Source organism: Phodopus roborovskii, unplaced genomic scaffold, assembly GCF_943737965.1.
Source record: "Phodopus roborovskii unplaced genomic scaffold, PHOROB, whole genome shotgun sequence".
Taxonomy (NCBI): Eukaryota; Metazoa; Chordata; class Mammalia; order Rodentia; family Cricetidae; genus Phodopus; species Phodopus roborovskii.
The window spans coordinates 26,882,085-26,908,211 of NW_026126407.1; the positions used below are offsets into that span (position 1 = coordinate 26,882,085).

At 41.5% G+C, this 26,127-nt stretch overlaps 1 protein-coding gene across 1 annotated transcript; it reads right to left on the reverse strand.

Annotated features, from left to right (window-relative positions):
• Positions 1-17,207: 17,207 nt before the first annotated feature.
• Positions 17,208-22,516, reverse strand: Zcchc10 (zinc finger CCHC-type containing 10). The gene is made up of 4 exons (XM_051180719.1): positions 22,447-22,516; positions 19,846-20,004; positions 19,030-19,071; positions 17,208-17,625 (listed from the first exon to the last, which is right to left on the reverse strand). Exons 1-4 carry the CDS (start codon positions 22,485-22,487, stop codon positions 17,361-17,363), a joined length of 507 nt encoding a protein of 168 aa, XP_051036676.1. The 5' UTR covers positions 22,488-22,516; the 3' UTR covers positions 17,208-17,360.
• Positions 22,517-26,127: the final 3,611 nt, after the last annotated feature.

The window sequence follows — 26,127 nt, forward strand, 5'->3', positions numbered from 1 at the left end:
TGGGTGTGGGCTGCCCTATGTGGGTGCTGGGAACTGAACTTCAGTCCTCTGCAAAAGCAGTCTTAATGACTGAACCATCTCTCCAGTCTTACCTTTTTTGTTTTGTTTGGTTTTGGTTTGGTTTGGTTTGGTTTGGTTTTGAGACAAGGTCTTACTATGAAGTCTTGGCTATCTATATATACCATCCCCATCTCTGACTACACTATTCTTGATTTCATTGTGGAGAACACTTTCAGGGGACTGGGATATACCTCAGATGGTAGAAAAGTGCTCGCCTCTCATGAAGTCATGGATTCTGCCACCAACACTGCACAAAACAAATGTGGCATTGCATGCATATAATCTTAGCACTCAAATGTGGAGGTAAAAAGGATCAGGAGTTGGTTGGTTAGTTGGTTTGTTTTTTAAGACAGGATTTCTCTATGTAGCCCTTGATGTCCAGGAATGAGCTCTGTAGACCAGGCTGGCTTCAGTGCTGGGATTAAAGGTGTGTTCCACCACGGCCTGGCAAGGATCGGGAGTTTAAGGTTATTTTCAGGTACAGAGTAAATTCATGGATACATGAGACACACACCTTTACCTCCTCCTCTCCCCCCAAAAGAGAATTTCAGGATGAGTCAGTTCAGAATCATGTTAATGAGTTCATTAAGAAATGTTTTTGCTAGTTTGAAATAGTCTATTAATATAGTCCAGGCTGGCTCTGAATGCCTAACCTTTTTGCCTTTACCTCCTAAGTGCTAGGATTACAATGTACCAGCCATGCTGAGCTTTTAAGTGTTTTTATCAATGGCCACATACACAATCTTGTCAGCTTCTGAAGATACATTATTTAAAAGATTTCTAAGAAACTGTTTCTTTTAGTAAATTTAGTAAATTAGACCTTAGGTCTGTTCCTGAAGTGTCATGGATATGGGTAGAGGCTGATAAGATTAAACTACAGACCTGGGCTGCAGAATGACTCAACCATTAAGACTTTGTAGAGGACTTAGGTATGGTTTCAAACACCCACATGGTAGCTCACAACTATCACTCTAGTTCCAGGGAATCTGACACCCTTTCCTGGCCTTCATGGGCACTGGGTGTGCATGGAGTGCACAGACATTAGGCAGAATATTCAATCACACACACAAAAAAAATTTTACAATTCTAGCTGGGCAGTGGTGGCTCATGACTTTAGTACCAGCATTTTGGAAGCAGAGGCAGGCAGATCTCTGTGAGTTCGAGGTCAGCCTGGTCTACAAGAGTTAGTTCCAGGACAGGTTCCAAAGCCACAGAGAAACCCCGTATCAGGAAAAAAAAATTTTTTTAAATATATCCATAGGTCACAGAAGTCTGAGGAATCCTTACCATACTAGGTCACAATTCAGAAGTGTTTTAATCATAAAGTTTGCAATCTCCATTGTAAGATTTTCAGAAAATTATAAGGTCACAGCTGAGAAAGAAATAAAGTTAAACTCAAACATTACATGAGATCAGGCCTTAAATATGGTTGCTGCTGTTTTAACCATTTTATTTGCCAAGGCTTACCAAATACCTGCCAGCCTGAGGAAGGCAGAGACAGGAGGATCCTGAGTTGGCGGTCAGCCTGTTCCAGGACAGCCAGCGACACAAAGTGAGACTCTGCTTCAAAACCAGAAAAAAAAAAAAAAATAAATAAACTAAAAAGACTAATTTAAAAAGAATTTTGTCTCTATGTACATGAGCTCAATAATGAATTTTATTTGTGACAAAATACTTGACTCTCAGCCCATGAGAGGCTTTGGCAGCCTCAGGTGAAGGGGACTCTGTTCCTCTCCCTTTCTCCCTGTTTCTCTCCCTTTCTCTCATTCAGTCCTGTCCCAGCACCACAGCCTGTGAGGTTTGTTGTTTCTTTCCTACTGCCTGACTGCAGCTTTTCACCCTTACTTGCTGTGCTCTTCCATCTGTTCTGCTTACTGAGAGGTGACACAGATCTTATCTTTAGACCTTTTCTCTCCTTCTCTGTGTTATCTTTATCTAGCCATCAGGGTCAGCAAAATTTCCAGGAAGACCTAAAATTTTTAGTAGTATTTTGTTGTTGTTGTCATTACTTTTCTGTTTAAGACTCAGTAGTGTCTTTTCCTTCTACAGGTTTTATTCTTTAAAAACAAAACAAGACAAAAAAACAAACCAAAGACATGTTTTGAATTCGCACCAAAACTGTGAAGAAGGCAGCCCAAGTCATGAGCTAGAAGTACTGCATGAGCCTGGGTAACCACTTTCATACCAACAAGCATGTGTTCATTATCCCCCAAGAAATTCACAACAGGGCTGGAGAGATGACTCAGTGGTTGAGAACACTGGCTGGAGGATCTGGCTTCACTCCCAGCATCCAAATGGCAGCTCACAACTGTCTGTGACTCCAGTTCCAGGGGACCTGATGCCCTCACACAGAAATATCTGCAGGCAAAAACTAATGCACATAAAATAAATAAGTTATGAAAAAAGAAAAAGAAACTCTGCAATAAGATAGCTGGCTATGTCATGCATCTGATGAAGTAGATTTAGACAGATCAAGTGAGAGAGAGCTTTATCAGGTTGCAGGAGGAGGAAGACAGATAATTCTGATCCTGAGGTCTCAGCCCTGGATCAGGAGATAATTGACTTAGGTGCTGACTCCAAGGAAATGCTGGGATGACTTTGGCAGTCTCCAACCCACAGGTCACTCAGCCCACAGTTGAGATACATTTGAAAATACTACATGGAGCTGTTTCAATCTATTCTGTAATGTTTTCAGTAAATCTGGGGGCAACTTAAAAAAAATAAAATGTTTATTTTATGTGTGTGTCTATGTGTGGAGATCAAAAAACAACTTGCAGTGGTCTGTTTTTCTACCATGTGGGTCCCAGGGATTAAACTCTGAAGGTCAGACTTGCCAACAAGTGTCACTGAGCCAACTATCTTACAAGCACAAAATTATCACTTTAATTTTTTATCAATTTATTTAATATGTGTGCATGTGTATGATGGTGAATTGTATAGTCAACTGTATTTTATTTCTGAGACAGGGTTTCATTTTGTAGCTCAGGAAGGTGTAGAATTTATTATGTACTCCAGGCTCGACTCAAACTTGTGACAACCCTCTTAAGCCTAGCAAGTGTCAGAAATACAGGCATAAATCACCCTGCACTTTGGGTCTAAAATCTTTTACAGGAGCTGGAGAGCTAGCTCAGGAGCACTTGCTGTACAATCATAAAGATGGAAGTTCAGATCCCAGAGCTCATATCAAAGCCAAATATGGTCCCACTGATGTCTGTAATCCTAGACGGAGATAGGTGGAGCTGAGAGGATTCTGGGGCATGTTGGCTACCAGCCAGTTTAGTTTAAAAGCACGAACTCCAGGGCCAGAGAGATGGCTCAGCTGTTAAATGCTTAAACTCACAACCAAAACACAAACTTTGGGTACCACATGAGGCCCTGCCTCTAACTAAAAAGGCTGAAAATGATACCAGCACCCTTCTTTAGTCACACAGATATGTGCATACAACACACACATACACTCATATGAAATTACTTTGAAATATTTTAAACTTTTAAAGCCAAGTGGAAAAACCAAGGATGTTTTGTTTGTTTATTTCATGTAGCTTTGGAGCCTGTCCTGGAACTCCGTAGACCAGACTGGCCTTGAACTCACAGATCTGCCTGCCTCTGCCTCCTGAGTGCTGGGATTAAAGGCATGGGCAACCACTGTTTGGCTATGAAATAGTTTTTAACCAGGTGAAAACATGTCACTAATTATGGTTCAAAGATAATGTTTCCTAGCAGCAAAAGTGATTTTAAGGTCAGAGAGGTGGTTCATTCATACCTAGGATCCTAGTACTCAAGACATGGAGACAGGAGGATTGCTGTATGAGACCATCCTAGTATACTTATTGAGTAAGAGACCACTCAGGGCCACAGGTCAAGATCCTGTCTCAAAAAACACCATAAAAAAGAAAGGCCAACAAAATGGTTCAGTGGGTAGAGCTTGTCGAGAAAGCCTAGCAAACTGATTTTAATCCCTGGAACCCACCCAGGTGAACAAAGAAAGAACCAAATCTCCCAAAGTGTCCTCTGACCTCCATATGTGTTGTGGCACATGTACCTACACAGACACACACACACACACACACACACACACACACACACACACACACACACGTGCGTGCAAAAAAAAATGATTTCAAATATCCTATCAATGTTTAACTGCAATGGGATTGTTTGATCTTCCTTTCTTCTTTCCCCTCCTTCCCCTTCTTTCCTTCCTTCCTCCCTTTCTTTCTTTCTTCCATCATTCTGTCTTTATTTCTGATCTCACATAGCTCAAGCTCAAATTCGAACTGTGGCTGAAGATGACCTTGAAATTCTGCTCCACCTCCAGAATGCTGGGATTACAGGTGGGTATGACATTCCTCCACTCCCCACTGATGCACTGGGGCTGTAACCCGGGGCTTCCTGCATGCTAGGCAAGCACTCTACCTACTAAGCTACATACCCAGTTCTACATTTTTATTAGCATGTATTAATTACATATAATGATGGGCTTTGTTGGGACATTTTTATTCATGGAAACAGTATATTTTGATCATATTCATCTATATGCCCTCTTTTATCACTCTTCCCTTCTCACTAATTGACTTCTCTTCCCAGCCAGTCTCCCTTCTTATTTTCATGGCTTTTTGGCAGGGCATGAGACCTACTGAGGTTAATTTAGGATTGCTTACAGAAGCACAGGTGACTGGTTATTCAAAGGAGCATAGACAACTTCTGCATTTTGCTTTTGAAATAGTTTTACATACAAAAATAAATCACCAGATATCTACTATTAATCTGCTAGCATTCAACGTTGAGCATGCCTCTTGCTTGAAAGACAATTTTCCAAGTCTCTTAGATTCTTCTCTAGCAGCACATATTACATGGAAAAGTGACCAACTCCAATTAAAAACTGCGTGAGAGGAGCTAGGGAGATGGCTTAGAGGTTAGGAGTGACATGGAAATTAAAGGCAGTTAAAGGGTCTTGAGTGTGTACATGAACGGTAGACTGGTCATAAAACAAACAGGAAACCTCCTAAGTGCCAAAGTAATGAGACATAACCAGTCAACCAGCAGTGAACCATCACAGGAGTGAAATACTGGGTAAGGGGCTAAGTTCATGAAACCACATGTGATGTGTATTTCTATTTGATATGTTCCCATTTAGATACATAATTCCATTTTATAGTCTTCTTAGGAATCACATCATTTTTTTGGTCCCAGAATTGAAGAAAAAAAAAAAAAAGTAGGGGAGGGCTCAGTGGTTAAGAGTACTGTCTGCTCTTCCAGCCAGCCTAGATTCAGTTCCCAGCATCCATATCAGGTAGCTCATTATCTGTAACTCCAGCTCCAGGGTAGTTTGTGTTGAGGGCATCAGCATTCATACAGATACATATACCTATCCATAATTAAGAATAATAAAATTCAGATTTTAAAAACTGGGTGAGAGATCCTTAATCATGTAGCTAAATGGAATTTTTCTGATTCTGTAAGACAAGGTCTCATGTAGGCTGTTAGCCTCAAATTCATTATGTAGCTCCCAATAACCTTGAATGTCTGATTCTCCAGCCTCTACCTCATTCATGCCTGAGTTCAAAGCAGGCTATGCAAACCATAGCATGGATTCTGCAAATCAGCCTGCCACAAGTGTGTGGCAAATGGACATATTCTTGTTTTAGCTGTTAAGTATATGCAGCTACTCAACAGCCCTATGATTCAAACTGATTGGCTGCTACAAAGACATGCCTTCAGCAAAAGCTTCACAAAGGAATTATTTTAATTTGTAGACTGAACTCCTTTAAAAATGTGTTTGCACCATCAGTAGAAGCTAATTTTCCACAATTATTTAGTGTCCAATAACAGTGATGCGGTAGTTCTCCTAAGAGTTTCATATCTCACATTATTTACAATAGCTAAAGAGAAGAAGTCACCAAGTGTATATCGTTGGGTAAAAGAATGAATGAAGTGTGTTACACAATACACGACACTATCATTTATTCAACCTTAAAAGGGGAAGGAATTTGACTTGTGCTACCACATGGGTGAATGTGAAGACATCATGCAAATGAAATAAACCAGTCACAGAAAAAATAACCACCGAATGCTTCCACTTAGCTGAGGTAGTAAGAAGAGTCAAGTTTGCAGAAACCAAAAACAGAATGACTGCTACAGTGACTGGAGAGTCATGAGAGAATTTTAAAATAGGCAGAGTCTTGGGTTTGTAAAACAGAAAGATCTCCAGAGACAGATAATGGAGCCAGAGGAGTGATCTCAAAATGCCATGAATGGCTTGATACAGCTGAACTACACATGTAAAACAGAAGGTGTAGCCATTGCATCAAATGTACAAGGCCCACAGTATGATCCCCCGCGCCATAAAACAACGAAGCAAAGCAAAGGATGAACAGAGTAAGCTCTATGCTTATTCTACTCCAACAAATGAAATTCCCAACCACATGCATGGTGGTGCAATTTTCTATCCCAGCACTTGAAAGGCAGGGGCAGGTAAATGAGAGTTCAAGGTCATAGCAAGTTTGAAGCCAGCACCTGTCTCTGTGAGGTGGAGTAAGAATTGAGTAAGAATTGCCCCCACGGGCTCATATTTTCCATTTCAGGGATGTTGACAGGGCTCGTTGGGTGAAGGTGGTTTCTGAACAGGGCTGGAGACCTGAGTTCCATCCCCAGAACTCATGTAATAGTGGGACAAGAAGAATTCCCATATAATCCTGTGGCTTTTGGGCCCACATACACCATATGCATGATAATAATGAAGAAAACTATAAATCTACCCTTCCCTTGTCTTAAGTGCAGACAATCCCAATAATAATTTACTGCTGTTGTGTCACCCAATTTTGTATGATAGATAGAGCAAGGTATATTCAGCCTTATCACTCTTGTTGTGGTTTTGAGACAGGGTGTCATGCAGTCATGCTGGCCTCAGGCTCATTATGCAGTTAAGGCTGGCCTTGAAGTCCTGATATTCCAGTTTCCACCTCCCAATTGTGGGGATTACAGGCTTATGCTCCCTGACCCAGAGTGTTCTCTCCAAAAAGAAAGAAAGAAAACATCCTGGAACTCAAAGACCACTGTCAGTACTATTGTTTAATAACACATGATAAAACCTTTAAACGTCTTGTTACCAAATGCTTCATAAATGTGTTCAATTAAGCTTTTTCTGCTCCATACAATTTGGCCATATGATTAACAGTAACAAATCTTAGTCAGGCATGGTGATCTTGTACCGTAACCTCAGCACTTAAGAGGCTGAGTTGAGGCAAGAGGATTACTGCATGTTTTAGGCCAGCCTGGGATATAGAGAGCTGGTCTCATAAAACTAAAACAATAAATAAAAACACATTTTAGCAGAGTTGAATTGAGTGGTTTTTTGTTTTGTTTTGTCTTTGTTTTTGGTTTGGTTTGGTTTTGGTTTTTTGAGACAGGGTTTCTCTGTGTAACAGCCCTAGCTGTTCTGGAACTAGCTCTGTAGACTAGGCCGGCCTCGAACTCAGAGATCCTCTTGCCTTTGCTTCCTGAGTGCTGGGATTAAAGGTGTGATAGTGTTTTCTTAACTTGGCAAATATTCTCACAGGTATTGTTCCATATAGACTACTCTTAGTGGCTAATTCTTCAGTCATTTCAAGCTTGACACATTCTTTGTAAAAACACCTGAGCAGTTCTAGTACTATCCATCCATCAATTTATTAAATTGTGGATAGATCAATAAAATAAAAATTAGTCACAAAAATCTCATGGACTAGGGAATTTAGCTCAGTTTGGAAAGTGCTTGTCTAGCACTGGGGATGGTAGCAAACCAACCCTGGCTCCACCCCCCAACATTGACTGTGGTGGTGCTTGCCTATAATAAGGCACTCAGAAGATAAAGGCAGAGGATCAAAAATTCAAGGACATCCTCTATCAATACATGGAACCAAGTCTTTAAAAAAAAAAAGAAAGAAAGAAAAGCGAAAAACAAAGAAAAACAAAACAAAACAAAACAAAAAAAAAGGCTTTTTCAAGTTAATTACCTTCAATGTTGGGCTATGTTATATATTATAAAAATATTATACTAACTACTCTGCCAGGACTCTTCTGAACTTGGCCTGCCCATATTAAGATATACCATGTAAGGGGCTGGAGAGATGCCTCAAAGGTTAAGATCACTGACTACTCTTCCAAAGGACCCTGATTCAATTCCCAACACCCACATGACAGCTCACAACTGTCCGTAACTCCAGTTCCAGATAATCTAACATCCTCACACAGACATACCTGCAGGCAAAAACACCAATGCACATAAAATAAATTTTAATAAAAAAGTTCACCCAGCATTGGTGGTGCATGTTATTAATCCACCACTCAGGAGGCAGAGGCAAGCAGATCTCTGAGTTTGAGGCCAGCCTGGTCTACAGAGCTAGTTCCAGAACAGGCTCCAAAGGTACACAGAGAAACCCTGTCTTGAAAAACCAAAAAAAAGCTGCTTCTACTTCCGGAAAACACCAAATGGCGGATGACGCTGGTGCAGCCGGAGGACCCGGGGACCCAGGATTAGGAGGCCTTGGCGGCTTCTGCAGAGGCTTCTGCAGAGGCTTCCGCAGCGGTTTCAGGGGCCGTGGTCGTGGTCGAGGCCGTGGGGCTCGTGGAAGTAAAGCCAAAGACAAGGAGTGGGTCCCTGTCACCAAGCTGGGCCGCCTTGTTAAGGACATGAAGATCAAGTCCCTGGAGGAGATCTACCTTTTCTCTTTGCTCATTAAGAAATCCGAGATTATTGACTTTTTCTTGGGGCATCTCTTAAGGATGAGGTTCTAAAGATCATGCCAGTACAGAAACAGACAAGGGCTGGCCATCAGACCAGGTTCAAGGCTTTTGTCGCTATTGGGGACTACAACGGTCATGTTGGTCTTGGTGTTAAATGCTCCAAGGAGGTAGCCACATATCCGAGGGGCCACCATCTTGGCCAAGCTTTCCATTGTCCCTGTGAGGAGAGGCTACTGGGGGAACAAGATTGGCAAGCCCCACACTGTTCCATGCAAAGTGACAGGCCGCTGTGGCTCTGTGTTGGTGCGTCTCATCCCTGCCCCCAGAGGAACTGGCATCGTCTCTGCTCCTGTGCCCAAGAAGCTACTGATGATGGCCGGTATTGATGACTACTACACATCAGCCAGGGGATACACTGCCACCCTGGGCAACTTTGCCAAGGCCACCTTTGATGCCATCTCTAAGACCTACAGCTACCTGACCCCTGACCTCTGGAAAGAGACTGTGTTCACCAAGTCTCCTTATCAGGAATTCACCGACCATCTTGTGAAAGCCCATATCAGAGTCTCTGTTCAGAGGACCCAGGCTCCAGCTGTTGCCACCACATAAGGGGTTTTATACAAGAAAAATAAAGTGAATTAAGTCTGTTTAAAAAAAAAAAAGATACACCATATACCATATACCATATACCATGTCTGGATATGTATTTTTTGCTATTGCAATCCATGCAATCCAACATGATTTAATGATTAACTCTGTATCAGTAAGTGACTATCATTGTTTAGTTACCAAATGAGTCATTCAGAAAGAAACTGTGGTGTACACCTATAATCAAAGGACTTAGTCAGCTGAAGCAGGAAAATGGAGAGTTTGAGGATTGTCTGGACTATATAATGAGTTCAAGGGTAGCCTGGGCTATATAATGATGAGACCCTGTCTCAAAAAAAAAAAAAATAAAAAAAAAAAGGAGGAGGAAGAAAGAAGAAGAAGGAATGCAGAAAAGAAAGGAAGGAAGGAGTGAAGGAAGGAAGGAAGGAAGGAAGGAAGATATTCAGGAGCCTCCTTTTCTTTTGCAAAGAAATTCAATTCTGCTGGGTGTGGAAGTGCACTCCTTTAATCCCAGTGGTTGGGAGACAGAGATAGGTAGATCTCTGTTGAATTCTAGGTCAGCATCATCTACAGAGCAAGTTCCAGGACAGCCAGGGATACAGAGAAACCCTGTCCCCTGCCACATATGCTCATGCTCATACATACATACACACCACAAAACCAACAAAAGAAATTCAGTTATGATGGGCTATCTCATGAGAATTCTCAATGTCTTCATTTTATTGGTTGCAAAAGTCAGTCATATCTGGGAGAGGCTGAAAAGTGACAGGGGTAGGGATCACCAAAGGCCAGATTACAGGCTATCTACTACAATATCCTTTAAAGAAATGTGAATCAACAGAAAATGCAGTTGTAAACAATGTCTTTGTAGTTGTTTTGAGATGGTCTTATGTAGCCCATATAGTCTCTGAATTCTTTGTATCCAAGGACAACCCTGAACTCTTGATCCTCTTGACTATATCAGTCAATACTGCACTCCATTTAAGAGGTGCTGGGAATCAAACCCAAGTCTTCATGGGTGCTAAGAAATTACTCTACTCTACCAAGAGAGTCACATCTATAATCCTCTTTTTCATTTCTTTTTCTGAGACAGTGTTTCTTTGTGTCATGATGGCTGTCCTAGAACTGGCTGTGTAGACCAGGCTGAACTGGAATTCACAGATCCCCTTGCATATGCCACCACCATCCTTCCTATTCTCCATTTTTTAGAAAGAAAAATTTGGGGGCTGAAAACATGGCTCAGGTAAGAGCACTAGCTGCTCCTCCACAGGACCTGGGTTCAGTTCCCAGTATCCACACGGAGACTCACAAACTGTAACTTTAGTTCCAGGGGATCTGATACCCTCCTCCTGGCCTCCAGAGGCACCAGGCACATCAATAGTTCACAGACATTCATTCATGCAAGCAAAATACCCATTGACATAAAAGATATCCAAAATATAAAAGTAAAAATTTTGTTATAAGGATTCTAACATCAATATTTAGTATCAGTTCATACAAACCCACAGCCTAAATGCTTCCCTCATTCAACTAAGAATTCAAGTAACACTAAGGCAATTCACTAATATGAATGCAGATGATTTTGTCTTAATCCATTTATTCTGCCAACAGTTGATTCATTGTGCTTTTATAAGTCAGGTAACAGTCCAGGCTTTAGAGGCAGGATCGAGCAAAACTAAATCCTTACCTTCATAAAATGGAATAGCCATATTGATGGAGAAGACACACTTGTGAACACCCACCCACACACCCACCCACCCACCCACACACACCCACACACACAAAACCACACAACAGATAGTCAAATATAAATGATGGAAAATGAAGGCAAAGGGATTGAATCAGAGGAGCAACTAATTTAGGTAAATTGGCAAAGAGCAGTCTCCATGCCAGCCTGGCCCCAGAGCTGCGTCAGCCATTAGAAATAAAGCTGTCGACCCGTTACTAGCATTTCTTATTGGCTAGCTCTGTCTTAAAGGTTAACCCATTTCTATTAACCTAAGTGTTTCCACGTGATCTTATCTTACTTGAGAGAGGGACTGGACCTCTTCTCTCTAGTCCCTACATCTTGACTCTCCTCCCTACTACATCTCCCAGAATCCTCCTTGTCTTTTAACCCTGCCTATCTAGCCTTCCTATTTGCCAACAGTGCTTTATTCATTAACCAATAAGGAAGCATATTACAGAATAACGTCTCCCATCAGAACTCTTTCACAAAAAAATTTTGAACAGAAACCTGAATGTGACTTTTCAGTAACCATGAACTTCAAAATACAAAAACAGTAGGTCTTTAATGCTGAGCAGTGTTGACGCTTGCCTTTAATATCAGCACTTGAGAGGTAGAGGCAGGTGGATCTCAGTGAGTCCAAGGCCAGCCTGGTCTGCAAAGCAAGTTCCAGGACAGCCAGGACTGTTACACAGAGAAACTTTGTCTTAAAAAAAAAAAAAAAAAACAGAAGAATGAAACAAAAGAGTATTTATCATCTGATAGTTTCTGTGGGTCAAGAATTGAGGTCTGGCTTGGGATCTTGGATTATAGTTTCCAGAACTTCACTGAGCATCATCAAAAGCATGGTTTCCACCATTCTGACATTCCTGATGAGTCATTGCTGGCAAGAAGACTCAGCACTTCCTCAAGGAGACAGGTCCACATGGTTGCTTGTATATCATGCTCAGAGACTTCTTTATCCTACAGAGTTTTTAAGAGACAAGGCGGACAAGGCGGAAGGTATAATGCCTACCATAGCATAGCATCACGTCTTGTCACCTTTGTTCCATTCTACTCACACAGATTAGGCCCGATTCAGTTGTGAGAAGGCATTACATAAGATAATGTATGCCTGGAAAAAAGAGTCACTACACTACCTTAGCAGCAGTTTCATATCTTTAGAATGCTTTTAAGCAATTACACAAGGGCAGTGAACCCATCTATGATTAGCTGTCTTTTACATTAGTTCAATTTATTTCCTTATCTACAACTACACCCTATGTATATGCACACCCTATGTACATTACTCAGTTCAAAGTTTATTTCCTCTTAGTATGTATGTGTGTGTGTCTATATATAGACACACACACACTCAGACACATATACATTTATGTGTGTGTGTGTGTTTAACTTTAAAGTCCAAAATCACATTTAATAAATGGAGCTCTCAGTTTTTAAGGTGTTCAACTATAAATTGAGTTTAATATAGGTTAGTATTCATTTTTTTTTTTCTTCCAAAACAGGGTTTCTCTGTAGCTTTGGAGCCTGTCCTGGAACTCGCTCTGTAGACCAGGCTGGGCTCCAGCCTCTGCCTCCCAGTGCTGGGATTAAAGGTGTGTGCCACCACCTCCTGGCCTTGTTTGCTTTTCTGTCTTCCCCTGCCCCTGCCTCCCCCCCCCCCCCAGGACCCGGTTTCTCTGTGTAACAGCCCTAGCTATCCTAAACTCACTCTATAGAGTTCAGGCTGGTCTTGAACTCACAGAGATCTGCTTGCCTCTGCCTCTGCTTCCTGAGTGTTGGGATTAAAGGCCTGTGCCACTGCCACCACCTGGCTTGGCTATGCATTTACTTATTAGCGAGTATCTGTTGTCTTTCAAGAAAATTTTCCAGGGCCAACCGTAATGGTACATAGCTGTAGTCCCAGCTACTTGGGAGACTGAGGAATGAGAAGCATTTGATCCTATCAGTTCAGAAACACAGGTGGTAATGTGAGAAGCATTTGATCCTATCAGTTCAAATCACAGGAGGTAATATGAGAAGCATGAGCCTATCAGTTCAAGATCGCAGTAGGTAATATTGACAGACCTCTTCTAAGAAAAACAATTTTCAAGCATGGTGGTGCATGCCTTTGATCTCTACGCTTTCGAAGGAGAGACAAGCGGATCTCTGAGTTAGGGGTGGGTCTGTTCTACAAAGGACAGCCAGGGCTACACAGAGAAACCCTGTCTAGAAAAAAAAAAAAAAAAAAAAAAAAAAAAAAAAACCAAAACAAAACAAACAAAAAAAAGAAAGAAAGAAAGAAAAAATTGTTCTTCGGCTGCTTCTCTGAGGAGGCAGGTCTCTATCTCCTCTCTCCTCCCTTCCCTTCTTTCTCTTTCCCAATGAAGCTTCCCAAGCAACCTCACTAGAAAGAAAAAAAAAAAACAAACAAAAACAAAACTATTAATTTCCCCAGTTTCCTTTTAATATCTGTGGTATCTGTAGTAATGTTACCTGTTATGCCTGATATTGGTAATATCTTCTCTCTTTTTTCTGAGACAGGGTTTCTCGGTGTAGCCCTGGCTATCCTGGAACTCACTCTGTAGAGCAGGCTGGCTTCAAACTCAGAGATCTAGCTGCCTCTGCCTCCTGAGTGCTATGATTAAAGGCCTGTGCCATCCCTGCTCCTTCTCAGAGTGATCTGGAAAGCCAAGGATGACCTTGAACTTCTGATTTTCTTCCATAGCACTGGGTTAACAGGCTGGCATCACCACATTTGTGAAGCTGGAACTTGAACCCAGGGCCTCATGCTGCTAGACTTTAAATTTAATTGTTAAAAAGATTTTATTTACCTGTGTGCAGAGACCACAAAGAGTCAAGTGTCCCCCATCTATCTAACAATTCTCTAAAGCAGAGTCCTAGCTAGGCTGGAAGCCAGGAGGCTCCTGTGAGCCCCCTATATCTTCATCCTCTCCAAAGCCAGACTTAGAGGACCACAGACAGTCTGTTATGTGGGCATCAGGGTCAGAACTCCAGTCCTCATGACCGCTGAAAGCACTCTCAACTGTTGAACTATCTCTCCAATTCCACTATTTAACTGATTCTTAATTTAATGTATTAATTTAGTTTTCAAAACAGGGTCTCACTATGTAGCCTTGGATATCCTGGAACTTACTAAGTAGACCAAGGTGGTCTCCAACTCAGAGATCCATCTGCCTCTGCCTCCCAAATGATGGGATCAAAGGTGTATACCAGCACATCTGTCCCTAATTTGATGTTTATTATTTTCTTCCTTCTGCTGATTTGGGGATTTGTTTCCTAATTGCTAATGTTACAAACTTAAGTCATTTGTTCTACATACTCCCCTCCCTTAAAATTTAGGGTTGTAAATCAGGTAAGGCTGCTCAGACATCATCCATCCTGAATCCCTGTATCAAAAATAACAACAACAAAAAACAAAAATGAAATTTAGGGTTGTAGGTTTTCCCAAAAGTACTGTTTTACTGATTTAGTGGCATTTCATAAATACTGAAGTATTTAGTTTTCATCTTCACTAGTTAGAATAACTTTCTAAGCTGGGTGTAGTGTTGGATGTTAATCGTAGCACTTTAAAGGCTGGGGAGTTAAGAAGACAGCATGGCTACATGGTGAGACCCTGCCTCAAAAATCCTGGTCACTAGCCAGGCGGTGGTGCACACCTTTAATCCCAGCACTTGGGAGGCAGAGGCAGGCAGATCTCTGTGAGTTCTAGGCCATTCTGGTCTACAAAGCAAGTTTCAGGACAGCCAGGAAAACCAACCAAACCAAAAACTACCTGACTACTTTATTAAACAACTGACCTTTATTCCTTGTTATATTCTTTTTCTGACATCTAATTTGACATGATATAGTTTGAATTCTTGATCCTCTTGCTTCTGTCTCCAGAGTGCTGGGATTATTACAAGCTTACACCAGATAGATATCATGACACACATCTTTAAAAATTTAAGGCCAGAGTTATATGGCTAAACCTCACATTATAATACTTTTAAAAATATTGTACTATATTTCCCTATCCTGTCAGATTTAAACCCTGTACATGTTATGCCAACACACCAGTTTATTCCTAGTTATTCATAAAGTCATATAGGATCGGTTACCATGTAAAGTGTCATATAGCTTGCCTAGCTTTCACCACAGGGTTCTAACTGAAAAAAATAAAATGCAATGTTTATGAAAGCTTGTTTGTATGGACACACTCGTGTATATGTGTTAGGTCAGGGGTCACATGTTGTCCTCAATTGCTCTGCTATCTACCTCATTTAGGACAGTCTCACTGAATCTGGAGCTCAGTAAGTTGGCTGGCCAATGAACACCACAGATCTGCTTACCTCAGTCCCTCCCACTTTACTGATTGAGCCATTGGTCTTACCCTTAAAAAATAATCTTTTATTTATTTATTTAGGTTTTTCAAGACAGGGATTTCTCTATATTGCTTTGGAGCCTGTCCTGGAACTAGCTCTGTAGAGCAGCCTGGCCTTGAACTCAGAGATCCCTGTCTCTCCCTCCCAAGTGCTGGGACCACCAATGCCTGCCTGACTAAAAATAATCTTTTAAATACAAAGTAACCAGGGGTAGGAGAGATGGTTCAGCAGTTAAACACACTCTTGCAGAGGATTTCAGTTCCAAGCTTCTACACTCACAGCTCCCAACTGCCTGCCTCCATGTGCTCCCACACATACGTAGTGCATACAGACCTAGACAGGCACATTAAAATAAAAAGGATGCCAGGTGAAAGGAGGAAGGTAAGAATTTCAAGGCCACCCTCAGCTACCTAGGGAATTTGATGCCAGCCTGGGTTATATGAGATGGTGTCTCAAAAGACCAAGAGCCCTCCTGAGATGTTTGGTTCCTCAGCCAAGACTTCAGTGTGGCACCAATCGGTTGTACCAGTGAAGAAGAAATTCATAGATATTAGACTGGGAGACATGCCAAACTGGATGGTGATTTTATCCAAAAGGTAAGCAGGGCAGCACTGTGCTCACTATCACAAATGCACAACATAAGAAAAGAACACAGCTAGGGTCATCACAGTGCCAGCACCCACGTGCTCTTCAGTTGCTGTCTTTCTTATGTGCAGGCCACAGGAAGGGCACTCCTGAATATGACCAAATGGTCATCTGTGAAGAATTCAACTATGGCTGAATCTTTACATCCTGACAGAGAACTAATGTCTAATAAAAAGTGACTGACTGGTACATGTGGCAAGACAAAAAAGAACCCAGGAAACCAGAAGGAAGCGAATGATAAACAACCTAACATGGGGCTGGAGAGATGGCTCAGCAGCTGAGCACTTGCTGCTCCTGCCTAAGACCCAGGTTTGATTCCTAGCACCCACATAGCAGCTTTGCAGCTGCCTATAGCTCCAGTCATGGGGGTGTGATGTCCTCTTCTGGCCTCTGGATGTTCTCACACAAATATGATGCATATGAATACACATGCAAATAAATCTTAAATGAAAAAACATAAAAACTTGAAACTTAACATCATTCCAATGTACTGTTATTAGGTTCCTTGAATTTTATTATTCAGGATAGAAAAATCAGATTAATTTTCTGAGCACAAACAAAAATAGAGCACATTTATTAACAGTAGGAAAGCTACACTTACAATAACAATGTATCAAATCTCACACAGTAAACATAGCAAAAAAAGAGGACCTCCTTACTTTATATTCTGATCCAGTACCTTCAAAGCCTGTCCTATACACACCTTAACACATACCCACATAAAGGCATTCATTTCATAGGCAGGAAAAAAAATGACATCATTGAAAGAGTTTCCTGGTTTTCAGCTTTGACTCATTATGTTCTACAAAAAAAAAAAAAAAAAAAAAAAAAAAGTCAACAAAAGCTGAGCATGGTGGCACTTATCTCTAATCCCTGCACTAGAATCAGGTAGATCTCTGTGAAATCAAGGCCAGCTTCCTCTACATAGTGAGTTCCAGGCCAGCCAAGACTACGAAGTGAGACCCCAACTTTAAAAAAAAAAAAAACAAAAAAAAAAAAAAAAAAAAAAAAAAAAAAAAACAGCAAGAACGCAATATTCATTCCTAAAATAAATGTGTGTGTGTATATATATGTATATATACATTATATATATATATTTATCTTTTATTGATATTCTGTACAATGGCGAATACTTAGAAAGGTCTGAATCCTAACAAGCTGACCGGCTAGCCTGCTTGCCTGTGAATCATACTGATGTTTTTGGTTCATTAGACAGTCCAATGGAGAGATTTCTATTTCTTTTTCCTCTTCTTTGGCGGCTCATCATCTGAGCTACTCTCTGTACTGCAACTGCTGCTACTGGAGGAGCTGGAGTCTGAGTCTGAGTCCGAGGAGGAGGAAGAGGAGGAGGAATAAACTGATGAGGAAGAGCTAGAGAGGCTGTCATCCGAGTCACTGTCTTCTGAGGAGGATGAGGCAGATGTTTCGCTCTCTGATGAAGACTCACTGGCCGAACTGTCACTGCTAGAGGTACTGGAACTCGTGACACTCTTAGACCTATTCAAGTTACACAAAGCATGCACATATGGGAAGCTGACATTTAACGCAGAGCTTAAGAGTGATCACGCTGAGGGCCTGAACACTAGCCCTAGGCCCTGATGTTTGGAGATCTCCTAACTGCTATAACACATGCCTCCCTACTTTACAAGCTCTCCATCACTTCAGCAACTCTCTCGTTGTTGTCCACAATGTATACCTACCTCCCATACTATGTCACACTGAGAATGCCGGTAACCCCAGGAGGTAGAGGCAAGAGGATCAGAAGTTTTGCTACACAATAAGGCAATCTGTCCCCTACAAATATAAAGAAAAACAAAGGAAAAGAAGGGCACAGTGGCTCAAGTCTAGAATCCTTGCACTCAAGAAGCTGAAGTAGAAGGATCACCAAGAGTGTGAGGCTAGCCTGGGGTACAGAGTGAGATCTAGTCTCAGAAAAATAAAACAAGTGCTAAAGAGAAGGCTTGGCATTTAGAAGCCTTACTGTTTCATCAGAGGACTGGAATTTCGATCCCAGCATCCAATGGAGTACCTCAGAAACCCCTTTAACTTCAGTCCCAAGGGATCCAATTTCCCTTCTAACATCCAGAGGCACCTCTCTATATACACATGTAAATAAAATAACTCAAAAAATCAAAAGCAAAAAACAAAAAGAAAGAAAGAAAAAACAGGGTTGGAAAGATTGTTAAGAGCACTGGCTATTCTTCCAGAGGACCTGGGTTCAACTCCCAGCACCCACATGGTGGCTCACAACCATTTATGATGGGATCTGATGCCCTGTTCTGGCCTAAAGACAGAACAGTATATACATATATAATAAATAGATAAATCTTAAAACAAGCAACAGAGCCAGGCATGATGGAACACACCTTTAAACCCTTCCCTGGAAAGACAGGATTAGGCAGATCTCTGAGATCAAGGTTAGCCTGTTCTACATAGCCAGTTCGAGTCTACCAGGAGTATAAAGTGAGTGCAGCCATGCCTAGACTTAACAAAGACATTTGCTCTATACTTTTGAGAGGTTCCAACTGGACCTGGAACTTACTGGTTCAGCTGAGTTGGGTGCTCAGTAATTCACCTGAATCCACCCATCTGTACTGCCTCAGCACTGTGGTTGCAGGAACCCCCCTGCTGCACCTAGCTATTTACACACATGCATGGCATGTACTTTACTTAACTGGGCCATTTTTTCAGTCCCCTTTAGCAAAATTTTGGTAAGATTTTATTGTTAGACCAGATATAAGGATCCTAGAACACTATACAAAAAAAAAGAAAAAAATGGAGCCAACAAATTGCACAGAAGAGGTAAGTATTAGAAAGCAAAATGATAATTAAGAACTGCAAACAAAGACTTCAGACCCAACCTTCCTCCCTCCAGGTAGTGTCACTGAAAGCCACACCTACCTCTTCTTCTTGGTCTTTCTCTCTATATTAGTCTCTCCGGTGCTAAAGGACATAAGGGAGAACAAAGCTCCTATTAATAAGAGTGATTTTAGAAGCATCTGATAGCCTCAGAACATTCTGTTCTTCATTACATATGCTCAAGGACACAGGATTTCTTGCTATAATCAACTAATTTCCTAGGACAGGATATAGGCAGTACATATGGTTGACTCAGTGCTTAACACATTTTATCTTGTGTACATCAAAGCCAGTTAGTAGTTAAGATGACCTAACACACAAATCTATCTTTTTGTTTAGAGTTTGAACTACTTACTGACAAGTCAGGCAAACAAAAGCACAATAGATGTAATCTGAGTTCCTAGAATTACACCCGGTCATTTCATTTGCTTACAAAATTAAATTTAACCCAAATTTTAGTTATCATAAAGAACAGTCTAGTGAGCTTGTGTAAAACGTGCAGATGCACAAGCTTGTATGTGTGAGCACACAAATTGGTTAATGGCTAGCTACCTTACCAGTAGAGATTGGAGGTTTAGATATGAAAAGCACAGTATAGTGTCTGACACAGTAACCATTTATTAAAATCAGCCAATACTACTATAAACTGGATTGGTAGCACACACCTGTAATCCCAGCACTCAGAGCACTGAGACAGGAGAACTGCAAATTTGAGACTGATATGAGCTACGCAGTGAGACAATGTCCAAAACCCAAAGTACACAAGAGATTCAGATAGTATTACAACGAAACTTTCAGCCCTTAATCAATTATGTAAATATTTGGACAACTTCCTCTGGATGTCACATGTAAACTTACCTTTGTTGTAATAATCTATTTTCTTTTTCTTTTAAAGCTTTCTTCAGCTCTGCCGTTCTTGAAGGCCTGTGGAGGTACTTTCTTTTTCCTGTGCATTCATAAGTCCAATGTCCAAATTCCAAGCATTTCTGACATCTTACATGTTGCTTATTGGCTTCACTACAAAGAACAGAATATAAGCCTTAGAAATTTTGTCTTGTGACACTTTCTGACCTAAAAAGGCATAAAGTATAAAGTGTTTACTCTAATAGACACAGAAATAATACAGTTATGTAGATCAATGCATGCAACCTGGAATTCATCAGACCAAATCTTGGCTCTTCTAAGCCAAGTGTGGTCATGCTTGTAATCCCTCACTTTTCAGGCCAAAGCCGGAGAATGGCTGTGAGTTCAAAGTTGACCTGAGCTCAGATAGAGAAATCCTGTCTCAAAGCAAAACACATAAAAACAAAAATTGTTTTTGCTTTCCAGTAATGATGCATTCGGACCAACATTATTAGTTCAGAATGCAAAGGATAATTATAGATTTTTACTTTACTTTATTCTTCGTAAAGCTAGATAGATATTAAAACCAGGGCCTCCTTCATGCACATGGAATGCTACCACCAAGGTAGACTGCTAACCCATTAAAACACTTTTAAGGATGGGAGATGGCTGGGTGGGTAATGGTGCTTCCTATATGCCTGAAGATCTGAGTTGGATCCCTGGACCTGTGTGGTGGAAGGAGCAGCGAACTGACCCCAACAAGTTCCTCCGGCCTCCATTCCAACACACACACACACACACACACACACACACACACACACACACACACACTCTTAATCCAAGCCCCTCCCCCCAAACAGGGTTTCTATATGTTAACAGCCCCAGTTGTCGTGGATCTCACTCTGTAGACCAGGCTAGCCTTGAATTCACAAAGATCCACCTGTTTCTGCCTCCTGAGTGCTGGGATTAAAAGCATGATCTACCACATCTGGCCCAATACTCAGGTTTATAACTAATAAAACTAATAAATCACGCTTACATCAAAAGCAAGAAACTATTTTTCTTTTAGTTTTGCGTAACTTTTCATAGGTTTGAGAAACTGAACATGCCACTATCACATGGCCATACAGAAGGTGAACACAACATTGCTGGTAGGTTTCGTTTTAAAATGAGGTCTTGCCTTTAATCCTAGTACTCGGAAGGCAGAGACAGGTGGATCTCTGAGTTCCAAGCTAGCCTGCTTTACAAAAGTGAATTCCAGGCTAGGTAGGGCTGTTATAAAGAAATCCTGTCTCAAAAAAAAAAAAAGAAAAAAAAAAAAAAAGAAAAAAAGAAAAAGAAAGAAAAGAAAACAATACAAGCCATCTTGTCACTGAAATAGCCTAATTCTGGAGTCAAAAGAACCAGTTTAAGAGAGGAAAATGGTGAAATGAGCCCCTAGTAACTGAATTTAGCACTCTTAAAATTAAGATTTTTGCTGTTATTATGTATTTATTAAGCCAGGGTCTCAGTATGCAGCTCCGAATGGCCTGGAACTTGCTATGTGGATCAGGCTAACCTTGAACTAAGTGCTGGGATTAAAACCTTGGGCTATGGCCGGTGGTGGGAAGGCAGAGGCAGGTGGATCTCTGAGTTAGAGGACAGCCTTCTACTGAGCAAGTTCCAGGACAGTGAGGGCTATTCGGAAAGACCCTGTCTCGAAACACCAATCAAAAATAAAGAACCGGAGTAAAGGAAATTAAAGGAATTGTTGGTCTGTTATAGGCCATCAAGTTTCCCAAACAAATTTTTTACCAGATAAAGATGGAAATTTATTAACCCTTAATGGACTAGGAAGCTTTGATAGAAAAAAAGTTCTCACAGCCTCAAAGCAATTGTACCACTGTGTAACGTTTCTTTTCCCAAGCCCTCTGGTGATGGTCTTTCTTTTGCCTTTCAATCTGTCTTGAAATGTCACCCCTCCACTCATGTATTTCCAGTCCAACTAATTTGAAGAAGCCTTTCCCGTATTCCCATCACAGCCTCTTATTTCCTACAAAGCTTTTTTTATTTGTTTGTTTGTTTGTTTATGTTTTTTCGAGACAGGGTTCTCTGTATTGTTTTGGAGGTTGTTCTGGCGCCACCAACGCCCGGCCCTATAAAGCTTTTTAAAACCACCAACTGTTCTTGTTCAGAGGATCAACTGGTTCCACAATTAAGACTATAAACTGCGTATCCCGAACATTTTTCTTATGAAAAAAGGCATGGAGTGGTAGGTCCTGAAAGAATTATTTACTGAAGGAGAGAACCACAGAAAGTGAGGCGGTAGATGGGAGAAGAGTAAAGGCATTGTAGACAGGCTAGGAAAGGCGATAGGAAGGAGACCCGGAATACTGCAAAGGGAGAAGTGGGAGAAGTTTGGGTCCTCGGGAGTGAAGGTGTGGAATTAAGCATCCAGGCTACCCTTGACAAAAGTGTGGGACGGACAGAGGAACATAAACCACACAGCGAACAACTCTTGGATTCATTTCGGACTCTCCGAGCCCGCTCAGTCCCGCAGTCCGCGCCAGCTCACTAGCGGACCGGCGTCTCCACACCCACAACCCTCCAGCAGACCCCACTGGGCATCTCACTTACGCTTGTCTCCGAGCTATAAGCCGATGCATGGGAGTCGCCATCTTGGAGCTGCCACGGCCTGCCGCACGGAATTTTGGGAAACTCGGGAGGAGGATGGAGCGGGGCCTCCAAACCTCCGCGGCCGTGGGCGGAGCCAGACGGGCTTATCCCAACTGAGGTGATGGCGACTAGCTACTGGTGTGTTATGTCTAATGTGGGCACTGTGTTTAGTATAAATATGACTAGTGTTCAGAAAACCTGTAGTCCTAGCTTTCTCGAGGCTGAGACAAGAGGATTGCTATGTGTTCAAGGCCAAACTGGAAAACAGTAAGACCCTGATTCAAAACAAAAGAGCAGGGCTTTGGTGGCCACTCCTTTAAATTCAGCACCCTGAAGGCAGAGATAGGCTGGTCTCAGTGAGTTGTAAAATGATGTTGAAGCTAGTTTATATTAAGAATCTATCTCCTGGGGGGGGGGAATTAAAGCAGGGCAGTGGTGGCCAATGCTTTTAATCCCAGTACTACAGAGGCAGAGGCAGACAGATCTCTGTGAGTTCTGATCTACATATTGAGTTCCAGGACAGCCAAGACTATTACACAAAGAAATCCTGTTTCAAAAAAAAAAACAAAAAAACAAAAAAACAAAAAAACAAAACAAAACAAACAAACAAATTTATGTCCTAGTGACACAAGCCTTTAATCCCAGCACTTAGGGACAGAGACTGGCAGATCTCTAGGAGTTCAATGTCAGCCTGATCTGTAGAATAAAAGGGCCAAGGAAAAAACACCCTTACCCTAAGTTGACTCCAAGCTCAAACATAGGAAAATAACCATGGCCCCTGGCTTGACCCAGAGTTTGGAGACTTGAAAATCCCCATCCTTGCAACTCAGGGTGACCAGCCAAATTTGATGTTTCCTATCATGGGATACTATCCCACTAAGCTCACTGCACAGCTCTTCTCTGCCCAGCCATTTGCTTTCTTTCTTCCTGTTCAGATGCAGCTGCCATTATGTTCTTCTCCCTAATAAATATGTGTGAGTTTTGTTGTATGGTGTGACTTTGTGGTATTCTTTGGCTCCTGACTACTAAGATGTCCTTGCTCAGGAGAGAAACTCTTACATGGTCTACATAGTGAGTTCCAGGACAGCCAGAGCTACATAGTGAGATCTTGCCTCAAAAATAAATAAAAAGATATGTGAGGTCAAGTCATTCTGCTGTTTCCAGAATCAGCACCAGACTTTTCTCTCAAGGTTGATAGTGTGTTTCTTTTTTGTTTTGTTTTTCGAGATAGGGTTTCTCTGTAGTTTTGGAGCCTGTCCTGGAGCTTGGCTCTGTAGATCAGGCTGGCCTCAAACTCACAGGTACTGAGATTAAAGGTGTGTACTACCACCCTCTGGCACTTTTGTTTCTTGAGACAAGGATATACATCGTCCAGGCTGGTTTCCAATTCTTTACATAACCTTGAAATTCTGATCTTACCATTTCTACCTCTCAAGTGCTAGGGTTACATTTGTGAACAACAGTTTTTGGTTGGTGTGGACCCAGGGGTTCTTGCACATTAGGCTGGCATTCAACCACTTGAACTATGTATGTGTCTAGCCCAGTTTTTTTTTTTTTAACTAATAATATTTTTTTTTTTTTTTGAGAATTAGCACTTCCAAGCTAGCTTGGAACCCTTTATGTAAACCAGATTATTCTCAGACACACAGATATCTGCCTGCCTCTGCCTCCTGAGTGCTAGGATTTTTTTTAAGTTTATTTATTTATTTATTTATTTATTTATTTTATAGCGTCTGATGTGGGTTGGTAGGCCAGGCTTGCCTTAAACTCTCAATCCTGCTGTAGTGAGGCACGAGGTTCCATAAGTAACAGGTCACGGGAATGAGTTATGTTCCTATAAGGAACATGTCAGAAAAAAAAAAATAGCTAAACAACAAAACCAAAAAGACCTTTCTGCAAGATCTGTGCTTGTAAAATGTTCAGATCCCAACGAAGGCAGAGAGCTGAGTGACACTTAGAAGCAGAGGTTTCTCAATCAGACCATGCAAGCTGCCATGGGAAGGGAAAAACTCGCTGAAATCAGAAGCCACCACTGATTCCTCACCGCAAGGACAATCAACTCTGTGCTCCATATCCAAGCATTTTATTTGCTAAATTAGGAATGTAATGCTTATTGAAGTTTATGTGAAGCTATACATTCCATTTCCAGGTTTTTTGTTTGTTTTGATTAAGACAGGGTTTTTCTGTGGCTTTGGAGGCTGTCCTGGAACTAGCTCTTATACCATTTCCAGTTTTGCTTTTCACTTGTCATTTACTGCAAGGTGATGTGAGCCTAAGGATACAATCACTTTATTCTAATTTTAATCTCTGTGAGGGTTTTTTTTTTTTTTTTTTTTTTTTTTTTTTTTGGAGAGGGAGGGGTTTCAAGACAGTTTCTCTGTAGCTTTGGAACCTTTCCTAGAACTCCATCTGTAGAACAGGTTGACCTCAAACTCACAGGGATCCCCTTGCCTCTGCTTCCCTGGGGCTGGGACTATAGGCTTGTGCCCCCACCACCTGGTGTTTTGTTTTTTGAGACAGGGTCTCTCTACAGAGTCCTGGCTGTCCTGGAACTCACTCTGTAGACCTTGCTGACCTCAGACTCACAGAAATCTCCCTGCCTCTGCCACCTGAACGCTATGATCAATGCCTAGTTGTGACATTCTTTTAAAAACCAAAAACACAATCTATCATGATGGCTGAGCAGTTAGAGTACTTCATGCACTTACAGAGGATCTGGGTTTGATTCCCAATGCCCACATGGTGGCTCACAACCTCCTGTAACTCCAGTTTCGAGGCTTTCAACCCCCTCTTCTGAACTCTGCATGCACAGTGATACACATATGTACATACTTGCAAAATACTCATACAAATAAAGTAAATCTTTTTTAAAATTACAACTGTTTTCTTCATGAAGAAATTAATGTGGGGGACAATGCATATTACTTTCCATTGTGCATAGATTTCTGAAGCTTTACTAACTCTAGATGGGCAAGGATCTCATAGTATGACTCAGTGGTAGAGCCCTTGCCTGACATGTGCTAGGCCTGGGGTTCATAGAGGAGAGGATCAGAGCAGTCTTAAAAATGGTTCTGGGGTAATTAACACATCCTTCTTTTTTTAGCAGCTATCAGCAACTGGTGTGTTTTGTACTCAGGGGTAGTCTCAGCCAGTCAGCCAAACAGGAAATATTTATCTCCAAGTCTAGCCAGTCTCAGGAACAAACAGTTCAGTTAGCGTATTATACAGTTTATGAGACAAGGAATGGGAATTTAGAGAGTCTGTGTCTGGTCTGTCACAAGTCAACAGGGCACGAGGGCAGGCTGACCTAATCATATGAGGAAGAGTTTGTGTTTGCAATAAGATGAAGGCCTTTTTCTGTCTAGTTAAATGGTGTGTGTGTGTGTGTGTGTGTGTGTGTGTGTTGAGATGGGGGTCTCACTATGCAACCCTAGTTAAATGCTGTGTGTGTGTGTGTGTGTGTGTGTGTGTGTTGAGATGGGGGTCTCACTATGCAACCCTAGTTAAATGGTGTGTGTGTGTGTGTGTGTGTGTTGAGATGGGGGTCTCACTATGCAACCCTGGCTGGCCTGGAAGTCACATCTAGACCAAGCTGTCCTTGAAATCATGGATGATTCATTTGTCTCTGCTGCCTATTCTAAA